Below are 21896 nucleotides of genomic sequence, written 5' to 3' on the forward strand. Positions count from 1 at the left end.
CCTCATGGTAAAGCAGATTCATCAAATGCTACTATGGAAATAGCAATTCCCTGCACCAGCTAGTTAGCATCTGCCTGCTGTAGCAAATGTAAGCCTGAGGCACACAGCACGCTAGAAACAACTTAATTTCAGCTAACAAGGCTATTTTAAAATATTAATGCAGCCCCTGTTCAGACACTCTTCTTCTTCTCTGTTCTTCATGCAGTCCTGTATTAGTGGCACCACACTGGCCCTGTTCAGGGTGCCAGTAGATCCTAAAATGAATGTCTACAACTTAAATCAAAAACAGGAAAAAACGGTGGAAGTCCAAAGTAGGACAATGATGTGTAAAAATCAAAGTGTAAACTGTGCCCTGGCCTGAGACTAATGGGGAACTCTGCATCAAATATTTTAAAACACCTGCAAAGACAGCATATTAACACAAAGCTAGAAGCTAGAGACCCCCAGAGCCTGAGTGAGGCTGAAGATGACTGCATGATGCTGACACCTACCAAGCAACTAAACTTGATTTTCAGAAACAAGTAACCATAAAAGCTGAGATAAACAGGCCTGTGGCAATATATGGTGGAGGAAATGTTATCTACTATAGCCTTCTAGTTGGCTGGTTTTTCTGTAATTGTGTAATTATCAGGCAGCAGTGACTATCTTTTGACTTTATTAACACGAACTGACTTAACAAAGCACATGACGGACATACTCGACTGCTGGCTCACTTCTTTACTGGTCTTAGGCTGGTTTTACTGGCAGATGTCTGGCAGATAAAAATATTAACTTCCAAAATGTTGAGCTGAAAAACATGCCAATTACCAAATAAGTAAAGAGCGAGAAACTATACATTATATATTTTTTTACCAAGAATATATTTTGCAAGAATCTTTTAATATAAACTCAAAGTAATATAATCAAAATCAGTGGTATGGAAGGTCATTGAATTTGTAATCGCTGTTAGTAATAAGGAAGCCAGAACAAAGGGAACTGCAGCTGAGCAGCATAAACACCGATCCCACAGCTGAGGGCCTAGAAGAGAGTTCCAGTGTGCTTCGATGAGTGGATAACTCGACCTATGACAAATTCTCAGATGAAGTGGAACTGTAATAAACACAGAATCATACCATGCAGAACGGCACTGACCACTTGGGGCCGATGGCGAGAGCACTGTCTCACTGCTCCATTGCAGGGTGCTCATGCTTGGGGCATCCTGGCTAATCAGCAGCAGCAATGTGGGAGCAGCCATATTAGAGGACTGTACTGAACTATCCTCAGTGAACGCATCTTTGTTTTTGTTTGGGATGTATCCAAATAAACCATGATGGTTGGATTTACTGTTCTAGCAGAGGTTACAATTGAGATCATCAGTTTATGAGGACTTAAATGGAACAATTGAAGGTAAAACTCAATTTTCAGTTGTAATGCGGAGTTTTAACGTGGTGTCTAGCAGGGCTGGGCAATTAATCGAAAACTAGATTAAATCTCAATATGGCCTTTGCGATTTTCAAACTGCAGACGGTGCAATATTTCTTTAACCTGAAATCTGTGTTATAATAACAGTTTAAAACTTTTTGCACCAGCAGAGATGTTATATGCAATCATTCAAGTGCCATTTTTTAAAGAATAGTCTAAAAAATCCTACTTCATTGTTTTACTTTTTTCTTATTAAGTATGAGAATGACATAAAAATTATCACTCCCTTCAATACAACAATTCATGTCTGATTTGTAATATGACTCAAAATCATCACAATTAGATATTTTATTCAAAATTGTTCAGTCCTTGTTTAATCTTATATTGTATTGGTTGTAATATAGAATAATTTATTGTTTGTGTTTGTTGGAAATTACATAAGATGAGAAACTTAAGGAATAATTGCTTCTCAGATCTAGGGATGGGGATCAAAACCCGGGTCCATAAGGGCCCAGTTCTGTTTTTCTAATACCTGAAATCAATAACATTTTAGCTTATCGATACTGCTATCGAATCTCCCAGGCTCTGTGACGTAACATCAATTTAAGATATAACTGTTGTAAAAACATTCACCAGTTCTTTCAAGGGGAGCATAAACTAGAGGTATTGTGCATCACATTAGACCAAAATGTACCTTCAACTGTCAGCTTGAGGAAAAAAGACGCCGCCTGTGAGAGGCATGCACTCATCTCTGCCTGCGCTGGGAGTAACCATAGACTGTAGAAAGAATTGGACAAACCCCGTGTGACGTCAGTAGTCTGCTTACAATAGGCGGACTCACACGGCTCTTGAAGCCAATCCGTGGAAGCTTCCAAATTGAAATCGTGGTCTCAACCGTACTTTGAATCAACCTAACGGCCCGCCCACTAAGCGCGACTTCCTGCCAGCCTGCTAGCCAGCATTCTGGTTGACAGAAATGGAGCATCTGCCTGCTGAGCTATCTGTCAATCAAATGAGACGCGCCAATCAGCTTTCATCCTAAATAATATCCAAAGATCGTGGTACAAAAAAATTCACCCCCCGTACGGTGGGAGCACAATAAGACACTAGCTAACGAGACACATTTGGTGTTTTGACCCAGGCTGTAAACAGTTTATTTCTAGTGTCAAAACCAGCTGTTTAACATGTGTCCAGACAGGACTTCCGGTGTTCCTGCAGCCAGCCTCAAGTGGACACTCATGGTATAGCGATTTTTTGCACTTCCGCATTGGCTTCATTTTTCAGGACCGGAGGTTGCTGCTTGGGAGTAACAGGCTCTCATATCCCTCACTTCAGCTGCTTCAGGACAGTTTTCTTCCTCAGCTGCTCAGATAAATGCTGAATAGTGCTCCAAAACTTTGAGACAGTCCTGTTTGTCAACAATATTAATCCAGTGTAGAAGTCAGCGGTGAAATCGGCAGAATAAAAGTTAATTAGCAAACTTTATGAGCTAAAAACGGAAAATATGATGCGTTCAGGTAACCTCAGTAAATTAGATGACTGTGGTTGAAATGTTATGATGTGTTCAAATGCCATATAAAAATGGGAAAATTCAGTTTTGGATGAGAAACCTTAATAAATACAGTTGTGAATATGAAGAATGTGTTTATATTTAAGGGATGTAAAATAGATCTGATAGACTGAATTATAGCTTTTTAACTAAAGCACTACCCAGCTAAGACCACTCAAGTGTAAATATCCGTCTCCATTTTGTTTTTCCACCAAACTATAGAAAAGTATCGATAAGGACTCGGATCAATAAGCAGTATCAATAAGGGTATCAGTATCGATAAAAATTGGCGATCCCCATCCCTACTCAGATCACAATATTGGGGGGAAAAAAATCACAATTACAGTAGGTTATTTTCCAAATCATTTAGCCTTAGTGTCTAGGTGACAGAGCACTGGATAATCATTTGTTTTGTTGGTATTTTCAATGGGGGATGTTATTTGGCTGTTGTAAGCTGCTAAGTTATGCTAATTTGCCAATGGGCTAACATAGACCTAACTATGCCAACAGTGATTTCATATGTTCCCCTATCTTTATTTATTTATTGTCTATTTGTTGTGCAGCACTTAAGTCATCTTCTGTTGTTTTTAAATTTGCTTTATAAATAAACTTGGACTTAATTTGACTTGACTTTGGGAGGCACTGATTTTAATCATTATAATTACTACACAGAGGAAAACAAATGTATTTAATAAAAACAACCTTCTTTAAATAATTACCAGAAGTAAATGAGAACAAAAGCTATCTTTCAGAGATGGAGAGAGAGCAGATATAATGTCCTAACATTGTTGATGTCATGTCAACATCTTTATTAATTATTACCCAGAGACATTAGTGTGCACAGCACATACAGCATCTGTCCTAACACACACTCACACATAAAGCGTGCTCTCTGAATGCCCTCTCATCTCCCTGATCCAGTGTAATTAAGGCCCAAAGCGATACTGAGAGATTATTTCCTTTTTCAAGGTAAAAGGAAACCAGAGAGGGAGGGAGAGATTATGGGAGAATGAGAGTGAAAAAGACTGAAAGAGAGAAAATGAAATAGATGTAGAGATAGAGCGCAGAGAGAGAGAGAGATATACTGTAGATGAGGAGGGGGAGTTATTTTTAGAACTTTTACTCCGCGCCAGCACAATTCAACTAGCGTGAAGGTCATCCGTCCATCTTTCACTCGACTTTCTCCATCAATCTATTCTCACTTCCTTGTTCTCTCCGTCTCTCATTCTGCCAACCGCCCCTTCTCTAATCTGCTGCTCACTTTCCAAAATGCTGCAGATGTCTGGAGCACTTCACCCAGCCACACCGACACCTCGAGCTGTCAATTTGACTCAGTATCTGTGTGCGTGTCAAAGAGTTATCAGAATGTGTGTCGGCCCATGTGCATGCTGCAAGTGACAGATTACATCAGACTCTGCACATGCAGAATTATGTGCATCTGTTGGTGTGTTCGACTGCTCTTATGGGTCGTTTCTCGTGAGCGTTGTGGCCACGAGTGTGTGATTTTGTGTCAACCAAGCATGACGGGGAGGAAATGAGTGAGTGAGAAGTTCAGCACCTCCTGCAGCATCAATCAAGCATCTCCATCGCCTGTAATGACAGATGGATGAGGAGGCAGAAAATCAGTGAGTATGTTTAAATGTATTTGTTAGGGGAAGGTGGGATGGAGCTAATACAGTCAGGATGATAATGGATGTTTCAGGTCAGGTATGGGAGCATATGCCTGTTTGGCACTTCATCACGTCAACCTTGGTCCTGTACTGCTCTGGCCTCCTGATGGCCATCGTTTAGGCCGAAAGGACCAAGGCTGAAAGGACCGTAAGGCTGAAAGGACCGTAAGGCTGAAAGGACCAAGGGCTAAAAGACTAGCTTTCATCTCCATGCTACAGGGAACGCCACACTGTCTGAATTAGTGAAACCATTGCCCCATGCACAAGTCCAAGTCAAGTTGGTTGATCTAGCCTCACAGTTAGCACATCAATTGGTTGTGCTGCCAAGGTAGGTGAACTGCTCTACAACTTCCACCCTTTCACCATTCACAGACAAAGATTCAATGGCAGCATCCAAGGTGGTTTTGGCCCAAGAGATGTGAAGTCCCAAAATTTCAGCCCCCTCACTCAGCAGGTTCGGAGCCCCCACAAGGACATCTACAGTCTCCACAAGGATCCTAGCATCATCAGGAAAGTCCAGAACAGTTATATGGACATCGCCAAATGACACTCCAAAGTTTGATGCTCCTGTTACCCACCCAAATATCCAGTCCATACAGGTACTGAAGAGTGTAAGAGGAAGATGCACCCCTGCCTCACCCCAGAATCAACTGGGAAGAAGTCAGAGCTGGATCCAGCACACTTCATGGTGTTCTCTGTACTAGAATATAGGGCAGACAAAAGCTGAGATCCAGAATCTTCCAGAGGGTATCTCTACTCCTTCCAGAGGGTATCTCTACCTTTGAGAAATCAGCATAGGCTGCAAGCAACCCTCTATTGAAAAAGCAGTCAGTGAGGACCCAAAGTGTCAGGATGTGGTCTACCTTAGACCTCCTATGTGTAAAGCCCAACTGTTTAGGCTGCTGGTGTTGAAGCAGAAGGTCACAGATCCTGCAGTATCAGTCCAAGGACCTTGTCTGGCACTTAGAGAAGTGTAATACCACTGTAGTTGTTACACTCTGTCCCTCTGTTTAGCAGGGGGTATTTAGTCATAGGTTCATTCATGGTCCAATGAGTCCTTCAGTCAGAAATAATGAGAAAGTAAACTAGAACTAACACCTGGTATATGCCTCCATGAGGTCTACAATTGATGGACAAGAAAAAGGGTAGGAGGTCTTTGTAGCAGAGTGATTGGTAGAAATCTTTTTAGCAGTGGTAACATCAGGCCCAGTACTCTCAACCTTTGATTTACCAAATCTTATCAATTCATTGTTGAGTCAGACAGGACATTTGTGCAAAGTTTGAAGAAAAGCCCTCATAATACTTTTGATGTATCCAGCATAAAAGCAGGGGATGAACATCAGGCCCACTGACATTGGACCTCCAGATGCTCACTAGTTCACCCTCAGTTCAGAGTGGACATTTATGTGAAGTTCAAAGAAAATACTCCTAATCATTCTAGAGATATTTATGTTTAGAAGGAAGGTATGCAACAAGAGAAAACTTGAAAACTTATGCCTCAGGCTGAAACTAGTGTGGAGGAATAACTTTGTATCTATATAAAACACTATGAATCAGAAAAAGCATTAATGAGATTATGGTTTCACCCTGAAGAAGTTATGCCATCCTCCGCTTTAATACTCAGAAAGTTGTAAGACTATTGTCGCATGTATCAGCCACAAAAATAGGACAAACTTGTTGAAGTCATATCTGCAAATTTGGCCTGCAAGAAAAGGAAATCCTGCAGTATAGATTTGAGTGGTTACATAAGAGTTTCTCCAAGCCACAGATGCCTCAAGGAAAGAAAAAAAGTCTAATCCATTTAGTTGAATCTCAACAGACAGAGCCAAAAAGCCTACGGTAATCTAGTTTTGTAATGTCAAACTAAAAAACCCTTAAGCTAGTTGGAAGCAACAGAGCTAACTGAGAAGTGTTGCAAAGAGTAACTGTGATATAAAGCACTTTTTAATATTTGTTTCATGGACAACCAAATTATTGATTATGAAATTTGCTGCCTACTTAGCCTGTCATTCATGACATTTTCATTTAGGTTAGCTAAACCTATCTATAGCGCAGTCAGCTACCTGGCTAATTTGAGCTTTATGGGTTTTTATATTGTTTGATTAATCTGCATATACAGTATATATATGTGTACATATGTGTGTGTGTATGTGTGTATATATATGTAGGTGTGGATGTATGTATGTATATATACATATATACACTCTGTTTTTGTTTTTGATTTGTTTTATTACTATTATTTTTCTACTCTTATTATATTTATTTTACAGATTTACCATTGCTTGTATATTTACTTGTTTTTCTGGTAGGTCACATGGGTGATGGGATGGTGATTTCAGGTGCTGTGGGTGTTCTTGTGTGAGTTAATTTGTTTGATATGTTTGTATATTGGCTAATACAGCACCAAACTTCTTATATAAGTTTGGTCAATAAACATATCTAAACAGATTAATCTGCATATAGTAAGCTAGTTGGCTAATTCAAGCATGTGTGTATGTTTTTACCCATCAGCCATTGGCTGCCTGCAGTTAGCCTACGTTAGCTTATCTTCATGCAACAGCTGGAAACAATGGTGAAAATCTGGCTTGACTGTGTTCAGACGGGACAAATTTAAGTCTCCAAAGCTCCCAGTTTTAACTAAATTTAGCACAAAAAGTAAGGATGTGTGTTTAGTAGATTATTTCTTTGTTGTAACAATGCTTCTCGGCAATAAATCTTATACCGTTGGAAAGCCTGTTTATTTCCTTTTTAAATGGTGCCACATTTGTAAAGAACATGCATTTGTGAGATGAGCAGCAGAGCTGAGTATGTGGGTTGCGCCTGTGAAAAATTTGCCAAATGTTCTCGCTGTTTTAATCCCACTCAGGGGAAGAAGTTTGGTTTTACAAGGCAAAAACCTCTGGATGCCTTTATAGACTAATTTAAACTCATATCCATATCTCTGACCCTTCCTGCCACATCAGTGAGCTGTGAACGCAGTTTCTCAAGTCTGCGTCGTTTAAAGAATGAGTTGAGGAACAGCAGCGGAGAGTCTCAGACCAGCAACCCGAGCCCTGGACCAAGCAAAAATTATTGATGCCTTCACTTTCAACCATAACAACTGGAAGATTGTTTTCTTATGTAAACATCAAAAGAGCGTATTTTTTTAGCTGCAGTGTGTTAATTAAATGCATTTGGGGATTAAGGCAACTATTTTGAATTCTTGTTTTTATCTCTTAATGCTTATTCATATTATGGATATAATAAGAGTTGAGCCTTTCGTTGGCTTCAAAGCTACAGTGTTGTTAATTGGCAGCAGAAACTGGTTGAATTTTGTAACTGAGTCTGTAGTGTGCATGCGTAAAACCTGCGGGCCGCACTAACACTACACTTTGATGTCGAGTGGGGGGCCACAAAATGTCTTCCCACGGGCTGCAATTGGCCCGCCGCCCTTGAGTTGGAGACCCATGACCTTAAAAGACTCTGACTGTTAGAGACAAGATTCCCTAATCTGGTGAAACTAAGACTCAACTGTTTGGCCTCATTTCTAAACGTTATGTCTGGAGGAAATCAGGGGCACCGCTCAACACCCGCACGATACCATCCCAACAGTGAAGCATGGTAGTGGCAGCATCATGCTGTTGGGGTGTATTTCAGCAGCAGGGACTGGATGACTGGTCAGCTTTGAGGGAAAGCTGAATAAAACAAAGTACAGAGATATCTTCAATGAAAACTTTTTGCGCAGCCCTTAGGACCTGAGACTGGTCCGAAAGCTCACCTTCCAACATGACAATGACCCTAAGCACACAGAATGTCTTAAAGTTGTCCAGCCAGAGCCCTGACTTAAACGCTATCGAGCATCTCTGGAGAGACCTGAAGATGACTGTCCATAGACAGTCCCCATCCAACCTGAGTGACTTTGAAAGGATTTGAAAGAAAGGATGGCAGAAAATCCCCCAATCCAGGTGTGCAAGGCTCATTGTGTCATATTCAAAGACTTGAGGCTATAATTGCTGCCAAAGGTGCTTCAACTAAGTACTAAGTAAATGGTCTGAATACTAATGTCAATGCAAACATTTCTTTCTAGTTTTGATAGTTCAATACATCAAGAATTAAAACTAAAATCACATTTTAAGCTTTAGGGCAACACTATTACCACACCTTTTCCTCATACGAGCCAGCCAGCCCTCTCAGTTTCCTTTCCTGCTACTGGATATTGTGGTAATGAGTTAAGTTTAATTTCTCATCCAATTCATGAGAAAATTAAAAAATAAATACAAGAATTTCCCAGCATAAACTAGAATTCATTTTGTTGTAGTCTGTGCCATGTTAACTATTCTCAAACTGAAGACGGCCCCTTAGGCGACACAACACAACGCATTTATGATTTAATGACAGGCAATTGCTCTTTGTTTATACTGAAACTGTGTGCAAAACCAGAGAAATACAGAGGAAAATGGTGGAGTAAGACTAGAATAAAGTCATAAAAATGTATAAAAAAATACCGGGAAAAGAAAGGAGGAGATTCTCTGGAGGGTTTGCCCCCAAGAGGACTGGCTGGTCTTATTTAAGCTTCACTGTCAAAAGAAGAAAACAGAAAAATAAAGTTAAATCATGCAACCCCTCTACACGCCATAAGCTCTTCTTTTAAAGCTCTGCTTATCTTTATTTTGTTGCTTGCTTCTAGTCTCTCTGTATTCGTCTTTTTAGTATATTTTCCGGCTTCTCTCCTACTTTTTATCTCTGTCTCTTTCAAGTCTCTCTATTGACTCTTGGTCACTCCAGTAAATTATGCATTTATATGATATTTACTGCTGTGCTGAGCTGCAAGCAGAGACCTAGCTGGAATATAAGAATGTGATAGCTGTAGCTGTTGTTTTAAGAGGGATAACCCCTTGCAATACTTTAAACATATGTATTTAATTCTCTAGAATAATCTCCTAATCACACACAGTTTGTTATTTTAATCTAAAATAAGAGATCATGCTGCTGACAAATCTGCATATATCTAAAAGTGACACTTCCCTCTACATTTCCTCTTTGGAGGTACGACACAGATTTGAGACTGATGACAAGGAAGCTCCAATAAAACCCTGATTCAACACTCCCTGTTTAAGTCTTTTGACACTGCAAGAATGAGTCAGTGATGTCTATAGCCATGTTGGTTCCGAAAATGAACAGGCACAATAGACGTCGACTCAGCCTGTTAGAGTGGGCCATGAAAGCTAGTCAATTCAGATTTACTGCATGACACCATAAGATATTACTCCCTGTTTTTAGTAGGTCTTGTTCACAGTGCAAACAACACAGCTAAATAGGATAGAGGAGACAGGGCATGTTTAATCATTCTGTGTTTAAAAGTGCATTACATTACATAAGTGGATTACTGGCTGAAAATGTTGACACAAGTAGCCACAAGTATGGTGGCAAGCCTGCTGCCACAACACAACAGATTTCCATCATGAGAAACACCTTGAAATAATCATGAGCACTGCAAGTTTAAAACACATGAAAATAATATAAAGCAGACCAGATGAAACCCTTGACTGTATAAAGATAGATGCATCTCACTGATGTCAACGTTTGGTTTTCTGAAGAGGCATTTTGAAGCCAAATGATGGTGGTGGCCATATTGGAAATGCTATCTTAACCTAACTTTATATTACTCCAGACACAGACAAAGTGGTGGAGTAAAAACAGGCCTTAAGCCTCCTGGCAAATACAGCTACAACGTGCCCACCTGTCAGTCACATTAGCCACAACCATTTATGTATGCCTATGCTCGACAGCCAAGGTCAAGCTCAATGGCATCTCTTTCCCTGGTCCTTTTTCACCCCTGACAATATACCAGTAGACCGCCAGCTGTTTTCAGGATAACCAGGGGCTTGTGACAACCCTACTACCTGCCTGGAAGGTACCCTAGGCCATGGGAACACACCACATCCATCACTTTCTCTGCCCTAAAGGTGTGAACTTGCTCTTTTTTAACATATTATTTTCTCATGTCCTTGGTAATATGCGAAGACATCCAGAACAACATCAGGGTTGTGCCAATCCTTAGTCCTCAAAGTTCTGCAAAGTACTGTATTTCTAGTCCACATTTTGTCGCTAAGCTAGCAACGAGCTAGTGTGACCGTAAGCAATTTGTTTTAGTTGGATTACGTTTAATTTTACACTGCGTGTTGGCTAGCCAGCAAGCTCAGAGAGGTGCAATGCATTGTGGAGCTAGTATATTAGTGTGCTGCTGTTTCACACTTAAAAGTTTTGGTTGGTCTATTGAACATCCAAGGATTTTTTTTGCAACAGCATTCATTAAGTTCTGATTACATTTCGATGTCAATGTGGTGACACATTTAGCAATAATAGTGTGCAGGGATGCACACGGGTAATCGCTAAAAAGGTTAAATTCATTTATCAAATCAGCTGGCGCAGGATTTACGATTCGATTAATTGAATCACCCATCATTTTTATAAACATAGGCTTGAAATCCCGGTCTATATTAATCTTTAAAACTGTAATGAACCTCCTGCTAGAGACCGCTGTAGCTTCAGTTAAAAGATGCCACCTTCCTGTCTGGCACTTCACGGATGTAAACATGAGAAGCTCAGCATTGGCTTAGCGGTTAGTGTGTGGTATGAAATTGCGGTATGGCATTTTTTTTAAGTAGTAAATGGAAATAAAGTGGTATTTAGGCTGTCAAGTGTTGAACTCACATATACCTTTCTCCACAAGTCAAAAGAGGCCACATACCAAAACACGAAATTATTAATGTGCAAAGAGGAACAAAGGCTGGTGGTGCTAGCTTGTAATATTAGCCTTGCTGTAGAGAGTAGATCAGGCTAATGTCATACCCGCTGACACAATGACCCTGTGAGGAATATAACTGTTTTCTAGGGATATTCTCCTCTTTAGACCAGTCAGTTAAACGAAATTTAAATGAGCATTTAGCAGAATACGGAAATAGACACTTAGGAACATCCTTAGTTTTGGGTAGACCTTTAGCCCTGATACAATCACCATGAATGGACTGCAAATTGTACCCCCTGTACAGTATAGAAAAGTAAAGAAATTTTATATTATATAATTATATATTCTCTGAACCAGACTGTAAACATGTGTTATTAGGCTGTAAAAATGGAGATTTTAATATGAAGCTTAAAGGTGATTGACTAGCTTTTGGAGCCAGCCTCTAGTGGACACATAAGGAACTGCATTTTGCAGTTTTTCTGACTTGGTGTCAGTTTTCATCACTTGAGGTTGGATTAAGTGGGTCTTGCTAAAAAAAAAAAAAAAAAAAAATGGTGAGGCCCTGGACAGTACTACTAACATCTGCTTTTCACTTTGAATCATTTGTGCATCTTTTGCATCTCTTGGCTGCTGTTTAGGGTTTTTTATATGGCTTCTGAAATTTTGTACACTGTTTATTTAAGGAGATCTTTTTAAATACAGTTGGCATGTGTTTGCCCTTGTTAACCACCTTACATAGGGCAAAGAAGGGGCACAAATTTTAAAAGCTCTCAGGAGGTAGTCTCAGTGACGTCACCCACTGGATATGGCAAGAGAAGCGGAGATACTATGAATAACACTTAGAGTTAAAGTAAGGGGCTCCTTAATAATTAACAACAATAATCTCAGTGAAAATCACCAGAGGACAGAGAAAACAACCACTTTCTTATTGCTCACACTGATATTACTTCATCAAGGGTAAGAAGCCTGCTGTAAATAGTCACTGCTCTCTGCTTTCTTGTCCTTTACCGAGCACACACATGAACGAGGTCAAACTGAAACTACCACACAGAAACTCAGAAACTAAACTCTTAAATCAGACTTTAAAGCACAGAAAATTATTTTTGTCCCACACAACCTCCACCCGATCGTACCTAGACTCACTTTTAGTAAAATAAATGTGCAAGTGTTCATGTGAACATTTGTGTTTATCAATGACCATGCTGTTATAAATGTTTCTATATTCAAAGAGGACAACACTGTGGAGAAACAACGTTGAGCTCCATCACACAGCAGGACTTCATCCAACAGAAAGTGATGAAAATAGTGCATACCACATACACTATCTGTTTTTAGCACCGGTTAAAGGATTGAAGGTGACTTCTCTAAGGTGAGTAACACCTTCAGATAGTGCTATGGAAATATTGTAATTCTCCAGTGTATCCATTTGCCCCTCATTTACATCTTGTACTTCCGCTTCAGTGGCTGATTTACCACCGTGTTGGTGGATGACTCACAATCAGAGACGGTGAACAGCTGTTACAGTCTGCTGTCAGTCTTACGTATAGGTGGGGTGGTTGTCAGAATTTTCAAGACTTTGACATTTATTTGAGATAATGTGATTTAAAACAGTTATTTACATTATTTTAATAATCAAAATCAAAAAGTCAAAGCTTAAAAAACTTCACATTGAGTCATTCTTTTACATAAAGTTTTAGAGAATGAAAGAGAAAGCACTGAATTTCAACATTTTACTGACTCAAGATTTTACCTAGCGTCATACTGAAGTTAAAGTTCTGGTATCTTGACAGCACCAGATGGTAGATGTCCTGATTTTGCAGGAGACTTTGGGATCAAATGTTCAAGGAAGTGAGATTTTCTATTTAAGAAATAGTGAGAGTCTGCTTCTTCTCAGCCAAAAAATAGCTCAACATAATAATAACATCAGGCCAGGAAAACAACATGCTACCTGTTTCATCCTCAAACTGGATCAACACACAGCAGACTCTTCTCCTGTGGGTGAATCCGCTGCTGCTGAGTCAAAGAAGACTGCAAAAGCCGAGCTAAGCAAAATGGATTCCTCATCTGCCTCTATAAAAAGTCTGTGTTGGCATCACTTTGCTCCACTTTCCAAAAATAAGCTACTAAATAACCCATCGGGACAGTTTCCCTGGCATCATCTAAGGCTCGTCCCCTGCCACCTATTCTTTCATAACCACCTTTCTGAAGTTACATGAACTGTGCTGAAAGAAAAGGCTCCTGCCATTACAGCAGAGTGAAAGAAATGTCGAACTTTGCCAAAGAAAAGCTTGACTGATTTTCAAACGAAGATCAATCACATTTAAAGGCCTCCGTCAGATCTAAAATTGAGGGCACTGAGGTCAAGTCCTTGTTATTTTCCCTCTGAAGGTTTAGGAAGGTTTAGGAAGCTTATACACTACAGCAGTGGTTCTTAAATGCTTTGGCAGAGCATAATGTTGTGCCTTGAGGCAAGTCTTGGTGCCACAGGACTTTTTTCATCTATACATTATTTTTACAACCTTACAAGAACTTAGGTTAGTGTAGTATGTTTTAAAGAGGCTATTTTGTGTGAGTATGGATATGGTGCCTCAAGATTCTGGCCTGATCTTGGGTGTGCCATGGGCAAAAAAAAGGTTGTAAACCACGGTAACACCTGCAAACGTAATAATTTCCCACAAACATAGAACAAATTTGCAGCTTTTAATTCAACAATCTCATAATCATGATACATTTCCCACAAGTATAATAGTTGTTAACACTATTACATTTGCAGGAATTTATAACAGTTATGGGAAGGTAAAAAAAAAAAAAAAATCACTCAAATCTCAAATTTCGAAGAACTTCCCACAAATGTTTTTGTTCGCCATGAAAGAGGAATTTTTTTCTGGAGCCTTAAAACACTGGAAGAGCCATGAAATACAAATACAAGTCATTCTATAGTTCATTGAGGGCTGACATGAACAAACTCACAGGATAAGACTGTGCTGGTTTGTCAAAGTCTGACATCTCGCCACATACTGTGTCTTAAACAAACATGGTACAAACTTCCTGGACAAAAACAAATCTGAGAGGACAGGAAATTCAACTTATTATAAACAGTAAAACTGGCTGGATGAACAGTGTTTCTGTACTTTATTTATAATTTCCTCAGCGCACTGATTTGACCTATTCATGACCTTAACAGTGTTTTATAACCACCTCCTGTTTCATGGCGAACAAAAAAATTGCTACAACTATGTTTTTTCATGTAACTTGAGCTTAAAGTTGGCCTTACACCTAACGACTTTTCCTCCAATTTCAAAGTTGCTGACAAAATTCCAAAGTCAGAGTAAAATCATGGGAGTCTTGCTAAAGTTGCAGCTCACTCTCGTCGTCTCGGTCATTAGGTGTAAACTGGTCATAAGACTCAATTTTTCCCTGTTTTAAGGCTGTCTTTCTTCAGTCTTGGCATCATGATAAAATCAAACATCTTTGCTATTTTTGTCAGTCTGGTCCATGACGTGATCGACGTCCACGACCAATGGGAGCCGGTGTTGTGCGTAAGCTCATTAATTAACTTCATTCTTAAAAACATGAACATCAGCGTAGATCAATCTAGAGTCGCTGAATGTCCGCTCATAACTCAAGAGACTGAAAAGCTTTTCTGCTCAGAGCTGCAGTCAGATCTCTGCACCTGTGTGTTTCTGTGCCTTGTCAATCAATTTATTTCAGACTAAAATGACAGGTACGGTAAACCGCCACTGGGATTTTCAAAGTAAACGCCTGATCAGTTTGTTTCTGAGTTGAGACAACTCATGTTTTCATATGGTACTCTTTTTCTTTTTCTGTTTCCAGGATAGTTCCTCGGTTGCTGCAGTAACATGCAAAGTTGCTTCGGTGTTTAGCTTTCCCTTAATTTCTGCTCAATGTAGATTATTTAAAAACAACGGATCATAAGAGATATTAACTCAAATGTAATCTCCATCTCTATCTATATCCTGCTCTATGCTTTAACACGGTTGTTGTGAATTTCCACCAGATGCATGATGGGATCATCTCAGAAGGAATTGTATTCTAGTCTTGTAGTTAGTGACCCACACTCTTTTCTAAATCTCAAAGTCTGAGACTAAAAACTCAACGGCTTGCCAAAAATTGTCTTTGGATGTGAGAGGGTCTCAGATGTCAGTCATTTTAGAGTCTTATAAGAGTTATAGCACAGTCCTCTGGTGTAAGGCCAGCATTAACTGACTCAAAACTGACTGGTAGTTGTTAAAAGGCTGCAATAACTAGCAATAACCACAAAAATTGAGTTTCCATTTTCGTGTTACCTTTGTTGGAAATTAGAAATTTTTAATAGGAGGAGATTTTTACATTCCCACAATTAATAATCACTGCAAATGGAACAATTACATTTGTGGGGAAATTATGACTTTTGCAGTAGGCAGCTGCTATTACATTTGTGGGATTATAATGTTACAAACTGCAGATTTTTATTACGTTTGTGGTTCATTATGTTGGTGGACAGTTATATTGTCTGCAGGTGCAGCAAACCTCTGCGCTACAGCATTTATACCTTACAGGAAAGTCTTCCATAGAATATCATAGTTTTACTCAAATTTACTGGTTTGAATGATTTTCAACTTCATGTAGTTTTCAAGTAATTTAACAAGAAGAAAAGTTTCCTTTTGGGCTCCACTCATTGAAATAAAGCAGACCAGATTTTCACAGCCTGACAATCAAAGCCAGACCGAGCTGAGTTGAGCTGAGAAATGACTCGAGTTTTCACAGTTACTGCTGTCAGGACGTCTCTGCTGACAGGGGAAATGTTGCCGCATGTGTTCACACAGACAGACGCACACAGCTACCTGACCCATTTTTTTAAAGCTGCAAACCGTCCAGCAACAGCAGCCAGAGAGGTATTATCAGACAGGCAAGAAAAACAAAGAGCATCAAAATCTGCCTTGTCCCCAAACCCGTTTTACAGAAAGAACCTTCCTTCTCCATTATGGCGGTGCCGACCAAAAAACGGACAGACACCAGTACTTTTATTTGGTCTCTGAACTGACCTCAATATGACCTGACTTTACAAAGCATTGGGCTTTTTTGGATAAAACTTAACCAGACGAATATCTGTTAAAAATTGAAGGCAGTCCTGATGGATCTTTAAACTATCATGCAAGTTTCTTCTCTTTTTCTTGCCTGTATGAGTCCGATTTATCCATCCATCTATGCAGTATCTACACACCAAGCAGCCACACCATTGTCATTTATTTATCTTTGAGGAATTAACGCAAACCAGTATCAATTAATACAGAGCATTCAGAAAGTAATCTGACCATACACCTCTCTATAGAAGGCTTTACAGCTCACAATGCATACAATGCAAAACCAAGCCATGAGGTCAAAGGAACTTGCTGCAGAGCTCATAGACAGGATTGTCTCAAGGCACAGATCTGAGGAAGGCTACAAAAAAGTTCTGCTATGCCGAAAGTTCCCAAGAGCACAGTGGCCTCCATGATTCTTAAATGGAAGAAGTTCGGCACAACCAGGATTCTTCCAAAAACTGGTTGCCAGGCCAAACTGAGCAATCCAGGGAGACAGGCCTTAGTGAGAGAGGTGATCAAGAGCCTGATGGTCACTCTGACTGAGTTTCAGAGATCCTGTGAGGAGATGGGGGAAAAAAAGGAACAACCATCACTACTGAGTTTGCAGAAAATTCCACATGAAAGCCACCTCGCCACGTCAACCTTGGCCCTGTACTGCTCTGGCCTCCTGTTGGACATCTGTGCCTGGCCCATGCCTCATCTCTTCAGGCATCCTCCCAGCTGACCCTTCCACGATGCACATGGCTGTCCCAAAGGCCTGGGCCAACCTGATGGGTTCTGGGACCAAGTATGCAGTGAGCTGGATCATGCCAAGGAAAGAGCATCCGGTGCCTCGCTTGTATCCTACAGCTGACCCTTCCCATCCCACGCTGTCAAGATTGGTGTACTGCTTCACAACTTTAAGCTCTCAACATTCACCGACACAGATTTAATGGAAGCATTTTAGATATCCCTGAATGCCTGGATCTCTGTCTTGGCCCAGGAGATGCACAGTTAAGCTTTGTCACTCAGCAAGATAAGAGCCCCCACAAGGACCTTAGCATCATCAGCAAACGACACAGCAAAGTTTGCTGCACCTCTTACCTGCCCCAATATCCAGTCCATATACATCCTGAGAAGCGCAGAGACTAGGGCACACCCCTGCCTCACCCCAGGATCAACTGGGAAGAAGTCAGAGATGGAGCAAACACACTTCTAAGCAATCTCTGTGCCAGAATATAGGGCAGACATCAACTGGACGAGTGCACATGGTGAGTGCACGTTCTGATGGTGAACTTAGTGCAAGCTAAAACTTGCTTGTGTACAATACTTGTCTCTGCACTATTAGACTTTCAAGCAGAAATCAAACAGCGAAACATTATAGCACTAAGTTTCTACCCAAAAGTTTGAGTTGAAAGGAAATTGGACACCATGTTAATAACTTATATTCCTCTCCTGCTTCCTAAGGGCCTCTCAGCCACCTGGAGAGAGATATGATGCCCAGACACTGTCACATCCAACCACAGCGACCAACAAATCCGACTCCTAACCCCCTCAGCCAACCCTCAGTTCCAGGTCTGACTCCCATCTCCCTCCGTCTCATACCCCAACCCTCCACCTTCAAGATCCTCACAACGCCCCTCTGGAGCTCAACACCAAGCCTCAGCTGCATCCCTGACCGTCATCCCAACCGATCCGGCCCCTTGGCGGCTCCAGATGCGGTGGCGTGCCAGACAGGATTAGCTCACATCGAGCCAACGGGGCTGCAGATCCTTCCTCTGCCCCACACCTTATCCTCTAACCCTCCTCCTCCTCCTTCTCGTCTGCCTGCTCCTCTGATCGCCTGCCACCCACATGAAAACACACTCAAGATTATAAAGAAGCAAACAAGGAACAAAACTGCTGCATGTAAAGGGAGGTGTGCATTTATACATACAGTATGTTTACATAGGGCTGCTAATTGAATTAGACTGCGTTGGGAGAGATGTAATGAAACTTTAATGATCCCAGTGGGGAAACGAGGCTCTAGCACTGATTAAAGGGTACTTCAAGAACGGGGAATGAATAAGAAAGACGACATAGATTAAAGTGTTATGTAGTAATTATGACTCTGTGTAAAATGAACCAAAATGTGCACTTTATCTTGTGTCTTGAGTGGTTCATCTCCTACCTGACGGACATCGAAAACTCCCCAGGGGCGCTCTCGCTCTCTCTGACCAGAAAAGCCCCACACTCCCTGTGTCTGAGTCGACTCTCTGCCACACTGCGAGAAATTCGCCCTGCGAACCAGCTGGAGGCAAGATAAGAAGAGAGAAGAAAAAAGAAAAGAGTGTGATCATTGCTGTTACTATTTTATGCAGCTGCGCTCCTCCAGGGTCCGTGAACTTGAGAAAACAGTCTGTTCCGATATCCAACAACTTTTGATGTTTTATTTTTAGTGTAAATGATGAAAATATGAAAGTACAGATCAATGCTGACAAAGAGATAAAAAACAGGTTGAGGGTGAGGAGAAGCGGGGTAAATTTAGCACGTTTGAGGTGTTATTTTTATAAATGCTGCTAAATATGCATGAGCAAAAAACAGTCCCTGGGTGTTAGATTTCACTTGTCAGCTGTGGAGTGGAAGCAGTGGTGACATTTTTCAGACATATTCTGTTTATTTGGGGCTCATTAGTTTTGCTTGGTAGAGCAGTTGACATCCAAATTCAGCACAATAAATTAACTTCTCATGAACTGTGTTCTACAGGAAACAAGCTGCAAATTAGGACATGATGCAATAGTAGCACTATTAGTGGGCGCTAGATAACCTTGTAGTTCTGTAGTCATTTCTCAGGAATAAGGTGGTGATTGCCTTGTAATGAGATGGCATTTTATCAAGTAATAGCTTAGTAATATTGATGAAATATTTATCCAGTAATAATGTATTAATGATCAAGGAATTACTTGTAATATTGTGTCAACTCTCTGGTAATTAGGTGGTACTTTACCATAACCCTAACCCTCATAATAGCGTGGCACTTCTCTCGTAATTAGACGGTATTTTACCCTAACCCTAACCTTCTTATATTGTGGCAATTCTCTGGTAATTAAGTGGTATGTTACCAAGTATTTTCTAATAAATAAGATTATTATTTTCTATTTAAACTGTGAGATAATTCCCAGGCAATTTCTTTGTCTTGGGTTTCTAGAATAAAGTAAGTCCATCCTGAATTAATTTCAATAAATCTCAGGGTTAGGTAAGGGTAAAAGTGCAGTACTCTGATAAGAGCTGCAAGGGGCAAGGGCTCTCAGGGACTGCGAGTATTAAAAAATATTAAAAGTTTTAGATTTCTTTTTCAACATTATTCAGAAGTAAATCCTGGCATTAAAATTAAGGAAATCACCACCTTGCAAACATTACAGATTAAGCAACACTTCATAAATAAAACAGAGAAAAAGATCAGCTGCCTGTTGCACCAGCTATGCGTAAGTTCTGCCTTAAGTTCTGGTGTAAAGTTCACACTAAACCCTACGTTGAAACCAGTTAAGTTCTACCTTAAGTTGTGTCATTGTTCAGTTGCACCACAGAAATGTAAGGTTGATCTTGACTAGAAGTGATTTACCTCCAAACTAACTAAATTATTGTCACAGATATGATGTATTCTCTTACTTTAGACAATCACTGAAAAGCATTTTTTAACCCAGTGCTACAGATACTGATGGCTAAAAATAACGTTTGCCAACTGCTATTAATCATCAAATAGCATCCAGTGTGGATGAAAAATATGACAAGACATTTTGCCTATGTAAGTATTGTGAAGCCTACAGCCTAAACCTAGAGCCAATAAAAGAACAGCACTGATAACGAGTGGTGAAATAGCTAATAACACGAGATAATTGAACAGTGGACGGCAGAAATTATCTCTGCTCATTGAAAACAACACTGATCATGGAGCACGCAGTGCTGACTCAAAATTTTCGGTTAAATTCTCATCTCCTCATCACCCTCTGGGTTATCATGTCTTTTGGAGCTATCACTATGACAGCAATATTCTACGAAGGACTTTACACCTAGTAGGGGGTAGGTGTAAGATTTAAGTTATAACTTACGCCTACGTTGAAACTATCACAGCTGGTGCAACACCTTAAATGTTAGGAGAGTGTAAACTCAAACTAGGCTAAGTTTGAACTTACGCACAGCTGGTACAACCCACAGCTGGTTTTAGAAACAGTTATGCAAATGGTGGCTCGCTTTAGCTTTATTAACTGCAGCTAAAGCTAAAAGCGAGCCACCATAACTACTTGGAATTGGGTCTAGGTTTAAACATAGCATGATCTAATGTAGATAAAGTAGCTATGCTTGTATTAGATTTCACTGAGCAGCTAATGTACAGTGCTTAACAAATTTATTAGACCACCCTAACCCTAACCAAAGTAAGGTTTATGCCACAGCTGCCCTAAATTAACAGCACTGGTAATTACCAAAATCATTTTTTATATTTCTGCAATGGTTAATACACCAATATGTAAAAGCTCTTTAACCCAAATGATATTTTTAATGCTAAAATATATTTATTATTATCCGTGAAATTTCAAAATTACTGATTTGCAAAAAAACTTTATTAATCTTTATTAATGTGTCAAATTACAGTTATTTACTTGCATTCCTGAACAGAAAAATGAGTTTTAGTGGTTAAATGTTATGCTTGATTAATTTCTCACTTCTCAGAGAAGCCCAGTGAGCCGGCTCAAATTTGGGTAAATTCAGTTTGAAATTCCTCATTCTTGTTCAAAATGGTAAAACGTGGAGAGCTCACTGAAAATGAAAGAGTCCGCATTAAAGCACTTCATGGTGCTGGATGGTCTCTGAGACAGATATAACAGGTGGGCTTATAAATTTGTTAAGCACTGTAGCTTTATTAACTTTGCATTTAGCTACATTAGCTAGGTAGTTACCTCATCTATGCACCTTAGGTAGCTTTGCTAACTTTAGCCTTAGCTACATTAGCAGCATTAGAATGTTTTCATTTGGAGTAAGCTTTTTTTCCCATTAGCAGACAGTTTAGTTGGCTTTATTAAACGTTTAATAATCAGTCAGTGTAGGCTTTAAGCTTCATATCAAACCCTTACCTTAATCTTTTCCCTAACCCTAACCGGAAGGTCAATCCGATTTAACGTTTTAGCATGAATTTCCATGCTGATAGTTGTGGCGTCAAATGGTCTGCAAGTTCTTAGATCTTCGGTCTGCAGCCAGGCTGTCTTGCAGCTATTTGCAACTGTCTTTTCTGTTAAAGCAAAGCATTGTAAATATGCATTAGGGTGAGCCTTCCTGGCCACTGTAGAAAACTCACTGGTAGTCATTTGAAAGGCACATTTGTTGACAGAAAATGTGCTGCCAACAACAAAAAGAAAAAGCATCACGGTGAGTTAAAATAAATGCATATACCAAAAACAAGGTGCAAGTAAAAAACACAGTTCTGCAGTGAGCAAAAAACATGCTAACAGAAA

General features: G+C 40.0%; 1 protein-coding gene across 2 annotated transcripts in view; it reads right to left on the minus strand.

The window, feature by feature from the left end:
* Positions 1-21896, minus strand: part of grapa (GRB2 related adaptor protein a) — a 60890-nt gene that overhangs the window by 24089 nt on the left and 14905 nt on the right. Inside the window, exon 3 of one of the 2 annotated variants that reach the window (XM_041777886.1) lies at positions 18581-18700. The exons of the other annotated variant lie outside the window; for it this stretch is intronic. Coding sequence (XP_041633820.1) covers positions 18581-18700 — 120 coding nt within the window. The remainder of the gene's footprint in view (positions 1-18580; positions 18701-21896) is intronic. 2 annotated transcript variants of the gene reach the window in all.

This window comes from Cheilinus undulatus, linkage group 21, assembly GCF_018320785.1.
Source record: "Cheilinus undulatus linkage group 21, ASM1832078v1, whole genome shotgun sequence".
Taxonomy (NCBI): Eukaryota; Metazoa; Chordata; class Actinopteri; order Labriformes; family Labridae; genus Cheilinus; species Cheilinus undulatus.